At 42.7% G+C, this 19142-nt stretch overlaps 1 protein-coding gene across 1 annotated transcript in view; it reads right to left on the bottom strand.

Annotated features, from left to right (window-relative positions):
- GMPPB (GDP-mannose pyrophosphorylase B) overlaps nt 1-19142 on the bottom strand; it is a 204452-nt gene that overhangs the window by 68697 nt on the left and 116613 nt on the right. Inside the window, exon 8 of the mRNA XM_069206870.1 lies at nt 13121-13248. Coding sequence (XP_069062971.1) covers nt 13121-13248 — 128 coding nt within the window. The remainder of the gene's footprint in view (nt 1-13120; nt 13249-19142) is intronic.

Raw genomic sequence — 19142 nt, forward strand, 5'->3', positions numbered from 1 at the left:
ATCACAACCGCTTTGCCAACTTCTACCCAACAAGGGCCAGACGTTCCAGATATCGTGGTGGCAGAGGATCTTCATCAGCAACCTCTTACGGTAAGTGTTCTCCCTTCTTCCCTTCTAAGAGTAGGGGGTCGTTTGGCGAATTTTATCCACGAATGGAATCAAATCACACAAGATGCATGGGTCTTACAGACAGTTCAATGTTTCCATATAGAATTTGTGGGAACTCCCACACAGTTCTCGCTTCCAAAACCCATAGTGTTCTGTTCGCAAGACTCCCTTTTAGTAGACACCGAAATTTCAGATTTGCTACAAAAACAAGCCATTTGTCCAACAACCCTACATCCGAGGGGTTTCATAAGCAACATCTTCCTAGTGGACAAAACGGATGGCGGTCGTCGACCAGTCATCAATCTAAAAGAGTTCAACGAGTGGCTCGTGTATCGCCACTTCAAAATGGAAGGAATCCACCTTCTTCGAGATGTTTTGCGCCCTCTAGATTGGATGGCTCGTCTCGATTTAAAAGACGCTTACCTCACCATTCCGGTCTATCCACCCCACAGACGTTTTCTTCAGTTTTTTTGGGGCAATCAAACTTTCGAATTCACTACCCTTCCATTCGGTCTTTCCTCAGCCCCGTGGTGCTTCACCAAAGTTCTCAAACCGGTGGTGGAACACCTCAGGGCTCAAGGAATTCGGTTAATTGTTTACCTCGACGATATTTTACTACTGGCCCAGTGTCCCAAACAACTTTCAACGCATCTACAGACAACCGTCAATTTATTGCAAAACCTAGGGTTCATCATAAACAAGGCCAAGTCTCTTTTAATCCCTTCTCAAAAATTGGTTTTTCTAGGCTTCACTATCGATTCGGTATCCGCAACTCTAAGCCTTCCTTCCCGCAAGATGACGAAAATACGTCACGAACTTCGTCGTACCTTGGTCAAACACAAGGTCTCTCTGCGTCAGATTGCCCGTCTCATAGGACTTCTTTCCTCCTCTATTCAGGCAATTTTCCCAGGTCCATTGCACTACCGAGCTCTTCAAAGACTCAAAGCAACCCATCTGCGCAAACGCCTATCGTATTCTCAAAAAGTGATTCTTTCACAAGAAGCGGTAGAAGAAATCCGTTGGTGGCTTTCACATATGGAAGCCTGGAACGGCAGAGCTATTTTCGGCTCGGCTCCGGATTTGGTTATAGAATCAGACGCCAGCAGAGTAGGGTGGGGTGCTCAATGCAGCAATTTCTCTACTGGAGGGACGTGGTCACTACAAGAGCAGGGCTTACATATAAACTGTCTCGAATTATTAGCCGGTTCATTTGCGGTGAAATGTTGGACCAAGGATTCTATCAAGTCGAACGTCCTCTTGAAGATGGACAATATTTCGGCGGTCCGATATATCAATCATTTAGGTGGCTCTCGTTCCGAAACACTTTCCAATCTGGCATCCAGTTTTTGGCAGTATTGCCTGGATCATCAGGTTTCTGTGACAGCACAGTATCTCCCGGGAAGCCAGAATCAGATTGCAGACTTTCATTCTCGACACCTCAAGGATTCCAGTCTATGGAAACTTCATCCGGAGGTTTACTCCTCTCTGTCCCAGCTTGGGGGACCGTTTTCGATCGATCTCTTTGCTTCCAGGTTAGATCATCAGATTCCCAGATTCTTCAGTTGGAGGCCAGATCCTTTGGCAACAGCTACGGATGCATTTCTACAGGATTGGAGTCAGGAGAAAGCTTATGCTTTCCCTCCCTTTGCAATGATTACTCGAACATCCGCACAGGTGCGTCGTCAATCGGCATCCATTGTGATCATAACTCCAATCTGGAGGTCTCAAGTGTGGTTTCCGGTTCTTCTGGAACTTTCTTGGGATTCTCCAATCCGACTCCCCCTGTTTCCCTCGCTTCTACTCAGTCCGAATGGTACCCCTCATCAGATGGTCCTCGAGGGTTCTCTAACCTTGATGGCGTGGCGGATTTCCGGGGACGCTGGTCGGTGCCGGGACTTTCGCAACAGGCTGAGGAATTATTATCCAAAGCATGGGCCCCCAACACTTGTAAGCGCTACAGATCTGCGTGGGGAAGATGGTCCCGTTGGTGTTTGCGAAGGGGTTTTAATCCCGTGGAAACACACATAGTTCATGTCCTGAATTTCCTTGCTGACCTCGCTTCCAAAGGTCTAGCTTATCGTTCTATTAATACTTATCGATCCGCGATTTCGGCTGGACACGTGGTGGTTGATGGTTCCCCTGTCGGAGAACATAAACTGGTGTGTCGTCTTCTTCGGGGTATAAGACTTTCTTTGCCTCCAGAGCCCCGATATTCTTTCCTTTGGGATGTTAACCAGGTTTTGAACCTCTTCCTATCTTGGCAACATAATCACTATCTTTCCAGAAAGGAGCTTTCGGCTAAGTTAGCAATGCTACTTTGTCTCGTTTCTTTTAGAAGGGTTTCTGATGTTCGTGCTCTCGACATTTCCCATAGGTCCTTTTCTCCTTCAGGAGTCTCGTTTACGGTAGGGAGACGCACAAAAACTAATACCAGGGTTATATCTTATCCATCTTTTCCTGACGTTCCAAAACTATGCGTGGTACAATGTCTAAAGGCATACGAGGACATGTCTTCTGAACTCCGTCCTCCTGGTGAAGATCAACTCCTAATTTCATTACGTAAACCTCATAAAGCTGTTTCTTCTCCTACTATTGCTCGCTGGGTTAGTTGGGTCATGCAAGAAGCGGGCATTGACCTTTCCCTTTTTGGTGCACATTCTGCTCGTGGAGCAATGGCCTCAAAAGCATTTCACTTAGGTGCTCGTCTGGAAGACATCATTAATGCAGCAGACTGGTCATCAGATTCTACCTTCAAAAGGTTTTATTTCAAACCAGTTCTGAACATAGCACAGTTGGTTATCAATGAGCTTTAAACTAGCATAATCCTCGCCTCCGGTCCTGACATAGAATGAAAAATTTCCTAGCTATCGTAACGGAAAGTTTCAATTCTATTAAGGACTCGGAGGCGAGGATTATCCCACCCTGATCACCTTTATAATACTACAATTTTTTAAGTGAACCCACCCTGTATTTAGTAAGTAAATTCTATCCTATATATTTCATGTTTTTTTCTCATACTGTTATACTGCATAAAAAAAAAAAAAATGTATTTATTTAACTAAAATAACTGCTTGATTCGTTTCAGAATGTACGTTTTTCCTTAATCTGTTTTATTTTTCATAGGATCTGATTCCACAAAACAGGAAGCTTCATGATCGTTCCGGACTGGCTCGCGCTTCGAAAGAGGAAGACTGGACACAAACAAGGGACTTTATTATGGACTACCTTCTATTCATTGGTCAAAATTCTTACTGTTCATTGGTTAATTCTGTACTCATTTTTCCCAACTGTTCATGGGACTTGTAGTTTGTATTATTTTCTTGGCTGCTCATTGATTAAAGTGAAGAAAGCAAGGCATAATCCTCGCCTCCGAGTCCTTAATAGAATTGAAACTTTCCGTTACGATAGCTAGGAAATTTTTCATTACCCTTTCAACCAGATACAACAATGAATAAATCTACATAGCATGTGTCCCCTCACCACCCTCCGTTACACACCACTCTACCCTTCGGTATGACACAAACAATTCCCACATAGTCTGCACTGCAGTTCAACACTCTTAAAACTAAGCACTCACTGTAGCACAGAATGCTGCTCATCTGCCAATGCGCTTCAGCACCTTGTCAGGGGTTGGAAGTGCTACAGAAACATGGTACTCTACATGAGGCTTAGAGTGGCACTCCCGTGTTTATACACCGTCCCTATTGCTGGTAAGTGCAAAGGGCTTAGTAAGGATTCTCAAAGGTTAACATCTTAAAGATGCATAGACTATTTCTAATGTCACTTGTGCTGGACAGACTTTTATAACATGACTGTTAACCAGAAACAAGGTCACAATGTCTTCCGTTTCGAAAGAGAAAAAACAAACTTAAAAAATAGGCACTAAATACCCTGAGTGACCATGAGCTCGGGAGCAGGTTTTGGTCTTATAGCCGTAGTGCAGCACTATCGCTCATGAAGTTTTTCTTAAGCCCTTTCTGTAAAACGCGCAGTGCTATCTTTACAAACATCTGCAGGCAGGCATAACTGGCATGGGGGTGGCCTCTGTTTTCAATTGCTTCTCTACCCTCTACTGGAGACTCAGCATTTGTGTGGGTTGATGTCCTCACAGCAGGGTAGTCTCCACCATGTGGTATCCACAACCGAGGCACAAAGAGGTATGAACTATCTGCATGCACCTATGCATGAAAAACCACAAAGACAGTGACAAGGAAGGAGACAAAAGGGTGGTTTTGCCTAAAGACTCTTCTCAGTCTGAACAAAAGAGGCTAAAGCCCCAATCACCCCACCATTCACAAAATGACAGTACCACAGGAAAACTAGCCAGGAGCCCTCTCTGCAAAAAGACCTGATCAAATTTCTATAAATGTGCTGTCTCATTCGTCCTCACTTCACTGTCTAGGTTTCCTCACTCGTGAATCTCTCTAGGCCTACGGATACCCTTCCACTGTCTGAGGAAACATTATCCTCATCTTATGCACAGGAATAGGCCAGGGACTTCCAAAACTGGAACACACAGGTCACGATCGCTCTGGTTCGCTTAAACATATAATGCACATACTACAATGGCCACATACACAAACTGCCACTACATACACCTAGATGGGATCAGGTGACGGGATGGGACGCTCTCAAGACAGTGCCAAATAACTATTTTTTGAGAGTGAAAAAACTTTTCATTACAGAATCGTAAGTGTAAAGCTTTAAATGAAACCTTTACGTTTTCAGCGCCAGCTCCTCTTGTGCAGTACACAGAACCTGTAAAAATATTGGAGTACTCCAGAATATTCAAAAAGGCTGTCCTAGGCTTGGCACACAACAGGCTAAGGCTCTTAGGCCCATATTTATACTTTTTTAGAGCCGCATTTGCGCCGCTTTCTGACGCAAAAGCGGCGCAAAGTTACAAAATGCAATTGTATTTTGTAACTTTGCAGCGCTTTTGCATCAAAAAGCGGCGCAAATGCGGCGCTAAAAAAGTATAAAAATATGGGCCTTAATGTTTAAATGGTGCGTACACTTGAAATCACTTGTTTAAGCTTTCTCCCTTGTATAATGTCGTTTCTTGTTAGTTTAAATCCTCTGATTGCTTGTTATTTCAGAAAGCCTTTTCCCACTATACTCCTAAAACCCACATTAAAAATTGTCCTTGACCTACTACTCCACTTGATTCTTCTCCTTTCTTTTTTCCACAGTGGTCCTCTTCTTAACGCTCATCCTCTGCAAGCCTTCTATTTCTGAATGTAGCCTTGTCTCAGCCTCATGCTTGACTGCCTTAATCCTTCTTACTGAAATTCTGCAAATGGCTGATACCTCATTCCATAGGTCATAACCTCTCCTCTGAAATATCCGATTCCTGTAACATAATATTATCAGGCTATCTATCTCACCAATCATTCACCTGAAACCACATAGCCACCATTGAAGGTCACACCTAACTGGTATTAAAACAATCTATCACTAAGTCACTGAAATAAATGCATGTAATTTTTTCTTGAGAACACGACTAATCGCAATAACCACTGGATTAACTGCTAATCTTTGGGTCCTGATTAATATGCTACTTGCTGTAAAGAGCTTCAATGCCTTGTCAGGGGTAGTTAGTTTTATATAAATACAATTACATGTCCACAGAGACTTCTGCCTACTGAGGATACTAAAAATAATATGGAGCATGTCCAGTGTATGTACAATAGCCCCTTCAGCAGCAAAGACAATAACACCAGAGCCAACACTGCACTCATGCATTATCTTGCACTATCTTACATTCACATAAGACAGAACTGCTAAGAGTCATGTCTATCGCCCAGTACTGCACTAGTCCACAGCAATAAATCACCAGAATACACCTGGAATAACTAAAGAGATCTGCCAAATGCTGCTGCTAATGGAGAACTTTAGTTCAGTCCACCACTTCAGGGCCTCTTCACTGTTTTCCCCTTTAACCTATGCATGCTCATTATCAAACTTTAAACAAAACAGTTCAGAAAGGACAACCCAGAGCAGTAACTAGCTAAGTGGACTATGATCATAAGAAAAACCATAAAGGACCGGAAGAGCTGTACAAAGCTGCTAGCTTACTGAAAACCATTAACTGTGCGCCTCTCACTCACACTTCGTTATTGATCACACTGCTAAGTGCTGCATCCCCATAGCACGATAATCGCACCTCAGTGGTCATCACGCACAACAAGGAAACACTTCCCACACAAGATTTAAAAAAAAGACAACACTCTTCCAGACACACACCATTCATGGTCTAGCGTGCTACCCGTGTAGGCAGCCACTTCAGTACCCAATATAGGGTAGTAAGCTCTGTACAGATGTTGCAATATCATACAATACAAGCATTAGCTTTATGGAAAACCAATTCAAACAAGAATCACCTTGAGAGGGAAACAGAAAAATACGCAGTAATAATATAATTTATTGTCTGCAAATACATGAAACAAAAAAAGTCTTGACATGTAATAGAAGACAAAATAATAAAATCAAGTATTCTTAAAAAGAAAGTTTTATGGAAATAAAAACCTAGCGGGGATGCCTTCTCGTAGTACAACAACAGAATCTACCACCGAACGTGGAAACTTATTTAAATAAAGCACAAAGAATAAGATCCAAGAAACAGACATTCGCAACGAACTATAGCAGATCATCACTATTTAAATACATGACAAGAAGATGCGAGATTGAAAGAAAGTAACTGAATAAGAGAAAGCACACCGAGCCCCTAAAAAGATCTGGAAAACACCAGCGAAGATGCATTTTTTTAAACTAACTGATTAGCTCTTCTAATGACAGGGCTTAGACTCTCAATGTCACTTAAAAACTGTAAAGGTCCAAACTCAGCTAACAATTCACCACACGGAAAAAATAAATACTCCAATTCAAGACACCTTGCCACGTAGCTGGCAAAAGGTCACTGCTGAGTCTAGGCTGTAAACAGAGTGCTGGACGATAAGAAATATCCGTTCTAAATTCGCATTTATTTCCCATTTTAGCACTTTCACTGATCTTTGCTTCTTTGCATTTACTTTTAAACACATAAAGCATGTTTTGTAAAGTTTATTCTGTATATTTTAATTTCTCCCTGATCCTGTACATTAATGAGAAATGTCCGGCAGTCATATTGCCAAACAAGCACGATGCAACACGAAATCGAAACGTAACACGGTTATGGGCCTCTCAACCCTCGGCGGAGCAAAAATGGCTTTAATGCATATGTCCCCTAAAAACTCCCATGATCACGGAAGAAGAATCGTGCGATCCCCTTAATTTTGAAGAACGTAAACAGAAAAGAAGTTTATGTAGATTTCTAGATGGCAGAATTCATTCTTTCTCTAGCGCAGTAAAGTGCTGCCCCCTATTGGCACTTTCATAACTCTGAAACAGCAGAACGTGTATATCCTACCAGGTATCGCTGTAATGTTTTGGGCGGAGGAAGACAGTTTTTGTTGTTGCAGTTTGATATACCGCAACCTCCACCCGAAGGTACAGGAGCGCTTTACATGAGCTTCAGTTACATGAGGTTACTTTCATTTTTTTTTAAAGCACAAGGAGATTAGGGTCCAGATGTGGGAAGACTTTATGCAGTCGCCACCGCCCCGATTCGCAGAACTGGGCTGCTTGCAACCACAAAAAGCTTTTTCTGAGTTACGAAATCCAAGATGCGATCTGATAACATTACCGAATCGCTATTTGGGTTTCCAACCAAGTAACGATTTAGCATTTGGTAAAAGCATGTTTAGAGCATCCCTTCCCAATATTGAATTGGAATGGTGTGTATTAATATTTTGCGACTGAATTCGGATTGCAAAAGACTAATCTTTTACCACCTCCTCAAAGAGGGTGGTAAGCCACTTGAACCGGGAAAGCGTCCCCAAGCGACCCTCCTCCCTTTATGAACGTTGAATTTTTTTTTTTAAAGAGTACTCTTAAAAAATGAAAATTACACTTTTCAATGTTTCTGTTTAAATGCATCCCATATTCCTTTAAGGAAACTAGGTAAAATTGTTTTCTTTAAAAGCAAACAGACATGGTGGTGTGCTGAACTCAGCAGGCCACCATCCTTATGAAGGCTGTAACTTTTAAAGGGTCATTCCCTACCACATTATTATTCCTGAGATAGGTCGAATTATGGCCCGCGATGAACCAATAATTTACAAACCGACCTATTAGTATATTGGTTGCTTCACAAATTACCATAATAGAATAATTCTGGATGCACATTGAGACTAGTATTTTGTGATCACACGTATGTACATCTGGCCCTAGGTGATTTGCCCCGAATCATGAGATGTTGAGCCGATGCAGAGACTCAAACCTGGTTCCCCAGTTCCAAAGTCGGTAGCTCTGAGCATAAAGCCAGGTACTCTCCCGAAAGACAGAGGTCTACAGTTGTGTCACTATGAAGTACTTCACATCTTTTAGATAACACAATCTATACTTTTAAAATAGAAAGATCTTCAGCACATGTGCAGCCTTCTCTGGTCTGACCTCTGTTTGCATGTTCAAGTAAACTATTTGGTTTCAACCAAAACAGAAGTTCCTCTTACCGACAAGAAGGACATTAGCAGAATGTGGCCCAGATTTACTAACACTCATGAAGCGCTGTGTGAAAATCAGCAGTGTTCCACTGCAGAAATGACGAAAAACTGCACAAATCCAGATTTAGCAAGTCAATGGTGGGCGGGCATACGAAGGAACCCCCATAAATAAAGCTAAAAGACACCCCCACACAGGAAGGAGGTGGGCCTCTGAGGAGATAAAAATTGCACAAGGCGCGGAACTTACAGCACAACACCCATGCAAAATATCCAACAGTGAGTGTTGCTTGGTAAGAAATCCTAGAACTATGATATATATATATATATGCTTTGGAACATCACAAGATAATCCACTTACCCCTTTCTGCACTCAATTTCCTTTGGTTTTAGGTTTTCAAACAAAGCTGGCTATTAAAGTAGATGGATTTGTGTGAAAACCTGCTATTGTTTGTAATACGCCAACCCTATTTCCACCTCCTCTCCCTTCACAGATTGCAGCATAGCTGGCGCTCCACAGTGTAAAGGGATTGTGCTGAAGTACTTAAGTTAACTTGTGGAAAAAAAAAGTTTCAGATGGAAAAGGTAAATTGGTGTTGTCACCATGCGCCACACAAGCACCCATGCCACTATAATAAATCCAGGCCTGGTCTGTAGGAGGAGCAAAGCTACAAAATAAGCAAGGCTTTTCTAGATCTCTAAAGAGGCACAGTTGTGTGGTAAAAACTTGCACCTCACCACTTATAAAAAGCATGTTTTATAGATGCACCAAAATACTGGTGAGCAAATGAGGTGTGAACTTCAAACACAATCACATCAGTTGTCAATGACGGTTGGGACTGTAATTCCCATGCCCACCAATCTCTCCCCCACTTGTTTCAAACAATAGATCATACTGTATAGTCTTAGTTCCCGACCAAAAAATCTTGCATTAGCATTACTCATGCAGAACTACAACTAGGAAATGTGTTTGTACTTACTGTTCTAATGGAAAGATCTCACAGATTCAGCATCATTTGAAGTATCCACAGGAGAAAGACTGGGTCCTGAAGTTTTTCCAATGTAGACAGAAGGACACCCTTGGCACCCAATCACATTTAGCTGCAGAGCTGTATAGGAACCTGTCAGAAGTAGCATATTGGCTCCAAGCATACCTGTCAGAAGTAGCATATTGGCTCCAAGCATACATTTATCCCCATGATGTATGGCTTTATGAATTCCATTAATGGCAAATATTTTATGATTCTACAGCCTATCTTCCTAGAATGATAAGTCCAGTGCAGACAAGCTGACTGGATCCTGTGTCACTCAAGCGCAAGGTTGGCCAGGAAAGGGAAACGTAGCGTAGTAGATAGACTTGAAAGTAAACCTCTGTGTACCGGGGAGACAGAATGCAAAGTGCCAAACGATTTGTTACTCGAAGTTTCTTCTTTGAGGGTCTCTCAAGACCGTTTTTTCTGGTGCAGAGTCCTCTCACTACATTATGCATTATTCCAATGTCAGCACACTCCGTCTTCAGATACAAAGGCCGGGAGGAGCACCCTGAGCAAAAATGTCATTGTCAGTTAATATTGCACAGGGGACACAGACAACCTTCCAATAATTCAGTGATCATTTCAATATTATAGAACATGTTCAGGGGCTTAAATATTTGCTCAGAAGCCCGTGCATGGCAATATTTAATGTCCAGAGTGCCGAATACCAAAAGGGAGTGATCTTGATTCTGCCTCACGCCTTCTTCATACACCACCAGACACTCCCTGCCTTTATTCTCACTCTTGCAGGTTCTTTTTCACTTTATACATTTTCCAAACATGGGATGTGAATCTGAGGATTAAAAAACAATTTGGGTTGGTTCTCTTTCAACCTCCATTTTCTGGCAGTTCCTCACACAACACTTGTGCAAGGTGAATGCACTTAAACCACGTAGCAATGTGGCTGGCTCCTTGGGAGTAGCCAAACTATGGTCACAATGAAGTGTGAAATCTCTGCTGCTTCAGGAAGCCTGATGACAGGCAGGTGCAATTAGACACAGATTAAAGGGTAGGTTCTGCCTATAAATGTCCTCTTAGTGATCACCAGAAACTGCAGTTCCACCCTTCGCACCTACCACCGGCAGTGCTCAGGAAGAACTAATCAGTATAGCTCTGCTAACCAGGTCCTCACTGAACTGCTAAGGGATGTCCTATCTCCACCCAGCTTCACTTTAGTGTTTGAGTCTCCACCTTCCTGTCACAGGAATGCAGTCAATACACAGCCACTGTCTGGGAAAGCTGTCCTCATTCCCCACCGTGTACCATGTTAAACCAGGGGCATCCAGAATGGATCCTACTGGTCCCAGGACTCATACCACACTCAGAGTCCTATTACCAAACATGATAGACACTCACTTCTCAAACACACACAAGCACCGCCAAACACACTGAAGTCAGCATACAGTTCTGAGCTTCAAATAATAGCAGAACTTTACATGAGAGAGGTGAGCAGACTGAACACTCGCTGACAGAGGAAAAAGGCCTGGTCACACTAAAGATTCACAAAACAAGTAGGCTGCCACCAGCACTATCTTTGATACACCCAGAGCAGGGACCAGAATGTAATGTCCGTTTTGAGGGAAAGCTCTGTGTACTGCACCAGCTCCCAGAAAGATTTTGAACCTCACATGACCAGGGACAGGCCTAGGCAACAATGTACACCTAAGATTAGCATGGCAGCTATGGCCAAACAAAATGTTAGGATACCAGCTTTACATGCAGTCTGGCACTAAGGGTAGGGGTACACACTGGTTTACAATGCATGAGACTTTCCAATCCCATTAGGGTAGTAGAAATCTGTAAATGAGTTGCTATTTTATGACAAATGAATCATTACAATTATTTCCTATAAAACTGCTCAGAGAAAACGGACTTTGAGCATAAGACCTATTAAAGTCCAAACCATGAGCATGTACCACTCTTTAGAATTTTTGGTGATGGTTCGTATTTTAGGTACTATGTATGGACAATTCACTATTTTTTCAGTGGTGAGAGAAGCTAAAAAGTGTAAAGACACATTTAAATTTACAAAATGAAATAAAACACAGAGAATCCCACCTCTGTCTCTGCATTCCAGGATTTCACTTTGCTAATGGCATCTCTGTATAAGTAGTGCCATAAATATGTGGATCATCAGGCAAACAGCTTAACACCCAATGCAGGAAAATGAAGACCAACACAGGCTTCTGAGCAGCTGGCCACAAGAGCTGGCCTCTGGATAGGCCTTCAATAGGGCACACTTACATATAAGGTACTATATCGGAAGTTCTCAAACACATATGGAAAATTATTTTAATTCAAAATCAAACACATTTATTCACATAATAAAAAAACGATATCCGTAATGTGGAGTATAAGCCTTTCCAAATACAGTGCCTGAGAGAAGGTACGAATTAATATAAATTGTTAGAAAAGCTAGGAAACATAAGTGTAATGGTGTTCACTGAGCCAAGAACTATTTTTAGTACAATGTCTTTAAATGCGCTGTTTAGTTAGTGCTTATCACTGATACGCTGTTGATTTTGCTTTCTATTTTTGGAGTTCTTTCTGTATAGATAATGTTTTCGGGTGAGCTTATTGAGAATAGGTATGTGCTTCTAGTGATGTTACATATGATGAAATGTGAACCAGTCACTGTGACATTCTTGAGGTAGTGTTGTGTTTGAATGTCGTTGTAAATATTCTCATAAATGCTTTAACTTTGTATTTATCAGCATGCACTGAACACACGCTTCAATGTCTCCGAGCAAGGTGTCACAGGGGTATGGCACAAAAAGTGATAGAGGCCGGCTCTGAACAGGTCACCACATTGGCAAGCTTACCAAGAGATCAGTGTACGTATGGCCTAAGAGTAGGTCACCATAGGAAACAACTATCAACAGGACGGCAAGGGTGAACCATCAACCAGGCCTACTGACATGCTGCCATGGAGAGAAATAGGTCACTACAGAGCAGGCTCACAATTGGGTCACCATAGTATAGAAGGTTAACAACGTTGGTCAATGCAGAGAACAGTTTAAATGAGAGACTGTGAGAAAACAACACAAGCTACAGCTATTGAAGCAAATGCATTTGCACACAAACACAAATGTAAAATCAAGGCTCAAGTAACAGCATAAAGTTGTCAGCATACGTCATGACTGTGGCAGCACAGTAAGTCTGTCAAGGCTAAGTAGAAGGGGCAGGTTTAAGTATGTTTCACGTCTGGGTTCAGTCAGCCAATTAAGGCAACATGTCTGGACCCCAAAAGGGAGACTGAGTCCAAGACTCGCACAAAAGTGACTTGTAATTGGTCATAGCACTATAAGTTTGTAATATTTTTGCATGGGAATTGACAGTACCCGTTACATCCTTTAAAATGAGAAAAAAGATATGCTGTTTGTGCTTGATATTTGCACAGTCGTCAACATTTGTTACACCATTTATTTTTCTACTTACCACTAACACATTCCCAACAAATCCAGGGCCTGAAAGTAACCTCTCCGGATGCTTTTGCCTCAGTGACTGCAAGTACATGCACATCCCCGTCAAGAAGTCCTTGGGTTGCCCAATGTCCATCCAGAATCCTAGGGGAACAAGAGCTGTAATCAACCTATGGGCTTACTGTATTTTCAGGCAGAAATGGGATACTAGCTACTTCTTCACTTCCTTACAATACAATTATCATTATGCCCAGTAGCAATGTCTCATTTGTTGCCATTTAGTGCCAGTCCACCTCAGCACCACCCGTCACCGCTGGTAACTGATAAAGCCCCAACCGAATTGCTGCTTAGCAACGACATGCATTTCTAGAAAGAAGATATACTGCGTAACCTAGAGAGGAATTCCACTGTCATTGATCACACAATTTTGGACTTACCAGTGAGTCCCACAATGAGCAGCATATTCTTGTGAAATTCTACTGAATAAATGTTCTAACCGTAAATGTCATGTCATCCTGCTTTCATAAGTGGAATTCAGCAACACTTGTTGCCAGCATCACAGTCCCAGTTGTGATCTGGCTAAATATTCTAGGAGGACTGAAAGTGTTGTGTAGTTGAGCAATCCATTTGCAACCTGCTTTAATTGAATAGATAAACAGCTCACTGATGCAAACAATGCTTTACATATACTGGTCAACCTAAACCCCAACTGGAAAAGTAATTGTAGTTCTGGAGGAAGAGGAGAAGGATTGGCAGGAAGCCTTGATGTACCCAAAGAGGTATTTATTAGGGCACACTTTACAGAATACAACCTAATATTTTACATAGGGTCTACTACTCCAGAACAAAACTGAAGTAATTTCTTTAGATGTATATATTTACCCACAGATTGTTCACCTTATTTATTTTCACACTTTAGATTGGTCCACAATTTTCCCCAGCATTAGGTTTCTAGCACCTCCACGTAGTGCCATGCAGCTTCAGCGGATAATCCTGATATGACACACCAGAGTACGCTAGGAGCTGAGTGGTGCAATGCCATCAGTTCCTGGTATGCTTGGCTTAACTGATGCGGGTCCTGAGCTCTCCTTGTCTCACTAAAACAAGCATATCAGCAAAAACCATGTTAAAGGTCTTCTCCTAAAGTTTTAGAGTTTATACCATAAGATGCCCTTGTTGGACTCTCATGGCATCTGCATGTTATGTCTAGGATCAGAACACAACACTGCAGCCTGCTATCCATGTGTTTCCAAGCACTCAAAGGCCATCAGGGGAGCCGAGGGTCAAGCTGTTTTTGGCCAAGGTCCGCAGGGAGAAACCAAAGTGCTCTTACTCAAACATAGCTAAGTCAGCTGTCAGGTAACAACTTTTGAAATAGCTTCCAATATCGAGCAGAAAGTGCTATGAGAAGGAGCAATCATTATTTTTCTTGAGGAAATGGTCCAGCTCCCAGGAATGTCCAGAGTCTTGATGCTGTTCCGAGGCAGGTATCTTTCTTTCTTATCAGATAATATTCAGATACTGAAAAAGCAGATGAAGGCCTTCCACCAGCCGTGCTGGATCTGGGCACCCAAGAAGAAGTTGATGTCTACAAAGGCACCATCGCCTGTCCATTCAGATTAGACTACACTACGGCCTTCAAAGCCAGATATGCCAGAGTTAACCATTAGTATGACGAAAAAGTAAGTCAAGATGAACTTAAACTAAGTCCCCTAGGCAGAGCACTTTCCTAGGACTCAGATTCATCGAGATGGAGGAGCTGTTTTTGGCTCTTAGTGATGTTCATGAAATATACATGATAATTCACAGTTTCTTAGCCTCCTTCCCACTACTACACCGATGCTGGTTTGTATTCGGACTTACAAAATGAAAGTGGTGTGAACACTACCAGAAGAGGGCAACCCTTAGCCCGCTGGCCCTTCTTGAGAAGATGTTTCCTCATTTACAACTGTGGTACACGAATTATCTGGAGCCTTGGAATTGACTTTGCCCTCTGCTGGACACTACCAGAAGAGGGCAACCCTTAGCCCGCTGGCCCTTCTTGAGAAGATGTTTCGTCATTTACAACTGTGGTACAAGAATTAGCTGGAGCCTAGGAATTGACTTTGCCCTCTGCATAAACAAAGTCCAACATTTGAACGGAGATCTTGCACCCCCCTCCTTGAATGGAGGCCAATGGAGGCCCTTGCCTCCATTCAAGGAAACTCTTTTGGATCCTGTCATTGTTAAATGGGGAAACTGTTTTTGGATCAAGCAGTACACAGAAATATAGTCAAATGCCATGGGTCTGTTCTGGTTTACCCACACTTTTGTCTTCAGTGGGTCTGTCTTCAGGAATCCACTGGTAGTTCTCATCTGTCTTCAGGAATCTGGTAGTTGAAGCTTCTCCATGAAACAAAACACAAATGCCTAAGGCATCTCCCAGTAGACAGTCAAAAAAAACTTGATACTATGGGGCAACATTTGATTTGCTTCCAGTAGTCTCACTCTCTGTACTGCTAATGCAACCAGTCTTCTGGGCAGATATGTTCATTAGTTTTTGGGAGTCAGCAAAACCTACAGCTTGCTAGAAAGTATAAAAAGCCATTTAAACATCTGGTCAATGATGGTTTGGATACACTCTAAGAGTTCTTGAAGCTAAGTGTCAATTCTGTGGACACTGTTACCCTGTCCATGGGCACGGTTGTCACTCTACGATGGCACACGTAGATGCACACCACTGGATTCTCTGGTGATATCCAAGTCACATTAATGGACACACCCTTCAATGGAAAGTGGTTATTTGCATAAAAGTAATTCCTCCCTGGAACTTTAAAAAAAACAACAGAGCTATGGCTCGCTTTGCAAGCCTAGCCTCCACTGTGAGCCAGTTCCATCAACAACGGAGGAAGTTTCAAAAACATTCCATGACAGTCCAATCCACGTAAAGGCAACCTTTTCAGCTGGTCTAGACACACCAACAACATCATCACTCCTGTCAGGGTAGGAGTGGATCTAGGTGATGCCATAACTGACAACAGCAGTAAATGCAACAGTCACCAAATTCTGCCAGCTCTGCTTTCTCAAAACCTCTCCATCTCCCCTTTATGCCATCGTCTTCCGATAAGGTGTGTTGAGTATGTAGGGCCTACACTTTTCCATCAATTTGGAGACAATCACAACAGACTGCGGGGTCACCTTGTTAAACCACGTGTTGCACTTTAATCTTCCTGCCCCCCCCACCCACTGAATGCTCTCTATCCACCCAGACATGCTCTCTGGAGCACACCAAGATTTTGGAGCCAGGAATCCTTGCACTGCTGAACAAGGGACCTTAGAAGTGATGCCTCTGAAAGAAAGAGGCATGGAGTTCTACTCGCCTCACTTCTTGATCCCCAAGGAGGAAGCAAGTTTGAGACCGGAGACTCATTCTGGATCTTCGTCTTCTGAACCTGTTTATTCAGCAGGATAGGGTCAAGATGGCACCCCTCAGTAACTTTCTAACCAATGCCCTGCTGGCCTTAAATGCAGGGGGGTGGTTAGAGTTCTTATATTGGCTGATGTGGTGGCTTCACTTCGACCACCAGAAGTCCAGGTATTTCCATACTGGGACCCCTGTCTGGTGAAGGCAGGGTCCTCTGGTGTGGTAAAGGAATGCCTTCTTCAGGCAACAACAATTCTGCATCTTGGGCTTTATTATCAATGCCCAAATGTCTTACCTGTCTTAAACGCAGAGACTGATCTTTTAAGGAACAGTACTGGACAAGCCTGAATAAAGACCTTTCCTCTACCTCAGAAGATAGCAGATATTTAGGAGATGTTTCCTAAGTTTCTTATTCCGACATGCATCCTGGTTCTGCAGCTCTTGCATCTGCTTGGTGTTATGCTTTTGTGCATCCAGCTGGTGCCAGATGAAGGCCAATCTATGGTGCCTAAAGTCACAGTGGCCTCAGCATCAGGGGAGCATCTTTGCTCACTGCACCATTAGAACTATAGCAGCACTCTGCAAATAAAAGCAGGACTTAGCCTGCAACCCGAAAGAGAAACTGGATTGAATGTGTGGACTTGAGTTTTTGAAGCAAGGGAAGAAAGATGTTGAACCGAGTTGTGTATTTGATCAGGAGCGTAACATGAAGGAATTTGCACCTATGCCTAGTTAAAGCCAGTGTCCACAGTCTATTGGGGACTATAGCCTTTAAGATCACCCAGCGCAGGGACAGACTACTAGAAGTGTGATTTAGTGTATTAATTAAGATCATAACAAGGATTACAACCATGTAATTGCAGTTAATGTAGTATTAAGTTTCGTTGTTAGATGAAAGTGCTTTATTTAAAAAAAAGAAAATGGGCTAGGCAATACCTTATTGTGACTCATGCTCCCCACACCACCTACTTGAAGTCTTTGACTGCTTGTCTTCTCCACCCTGAGAGTCACGAGCAGAAAGGGTTGTACTTGGTCCAATTTTCAGAGCTAATATAGGTCGAAACTCGGGACACTAGTTTCAAAGAACTTCGACCACCAGGGTTTGGGCACAGTAGCTCCTTTCTGCTCTGTGTCCTTCTCCCCATTCATGTAACTCTTTGCCCCAGCTCAGAAAATCAGAATAGGAAGGTTAAAGTGGTCTCATGACTTGTACAAGTTCTCACTGATTCAGTTTCTGACCTTCAGAAAAGGGGTTGGGGAGTGGAAATCAAGCACAGCTGATTGACCAAGAACGAGTAAACAGGACCTGGCAAACTGATCTGTTGGTACTCAGAATACAGCCACCTTTTCCTCTCCAACAAAGGTGGAACACATTTGTCCAGACTTAGATCCCTTTAAATCTCACCTTTCCGGTTACCTATGATTCAAGTTGTTCTTTGCATAGCAGAGTCTGTCAGTGAAACAGTTAGGAGCTATTTGGTTGTCCCATCTGACTTGATGGATCTACCTGATAAACCTTCCCAGTTTAAATAACCACAAGTGGCATATTTTCTACAAGTAATGTAAATTTGTTCCTTTCACTTCAGTTACTGTTGCTCAGTGGGATTTGAATTTTGTGCCAACTTTCTTGAAGACATCCCCATTCAAGCTGATGCACAGTTACCTGGTTTGGCTTCTTACATGGAAGACTGTGGTGCTAGCGGCAGTAACTTCAGGCCCTCTCAGCTCGTCGTCCTTCCACAGTTTTCTACTCCAAGAAGTTGGTCCTTCGCAGCAGTCAATCCTTCTTAATCATGTGGCATCCGCTTACCATAACGGTTAGTCTTTTTAACCTTCCATCTTTCTTACTGCCTCCTCATTTGACCAATGTGGAATAGTAGATGTACAGGCTTGATTCCCCCGACGTGTGGTGTCATAACATAGCACCACAACAGCATTGAAGATCAACTCTTTGTGGCCGTAGTGGAAGCTAAAAAGGGCAAGACGGTATCAAGCGCACCATTTTGCTTTAGGTTATCCTATGTACCAAAACCTGCTACACTTTGGCCAAGAAAGATCATCTGAATGGCTTTCAACCAAGCACTAAGGCCGTGGCTGCCAGCATGGTTTCCTCCGGAGGCATCCTGTTTGCTAACATCTGCCAGGCAGCACATAGTCATACCTGTATATTTTTGTCAAGCCCTTCCATCTTATGCTTAAAGCTAGTAGTGACTGGTACTTCGCCTGAGCTGTGCTGATTGACTGCTTAGGTTACCTAGTACTACACTATCCCACCTCCTAGGATGGTATTGCTTTGGGACTCTGCAGGAAGATGTATCAATCAGAATAGAGAGTTACATTCCTGCAGATTCCTTGATGCCCTCGTTCCTTTACTGTTAATTAGTGCTGCGATTAATACGATCCCAAGGTACGCAAATATATTATGTGCTGTGTTTGTTGTTGGTATTCCTTCGGAACCTTTAGTTATAACTTTCTGGGTCCAGAAAATAGTATCTTATAGAGACTTCTAGCCACAGATTCCTTACCATAGAATTATCCCCAGGTGTCAGACTGGATCCTGAAATTCTTGAGCAGTAGCCCTGTGCGCACATAGGTGGCATAAACCGTGCTCCACGTCGTTGTCGTCCTGGCAAAA

This window comes from Pleurodeles waltl, chromosome 9 (assembly GCF_031143425.1).
Source record: "Pleurodeles waltl isolate 20211129_DDA chromosome 9, aPleWal1.hap1.20221129, whole genome shotgun sequence".
NCBI lineage: Eukaryota > Metazoa > Chordata > Amphibia > Caudata > Salamandridae > Pleurodeles > Pleurodeles waltl.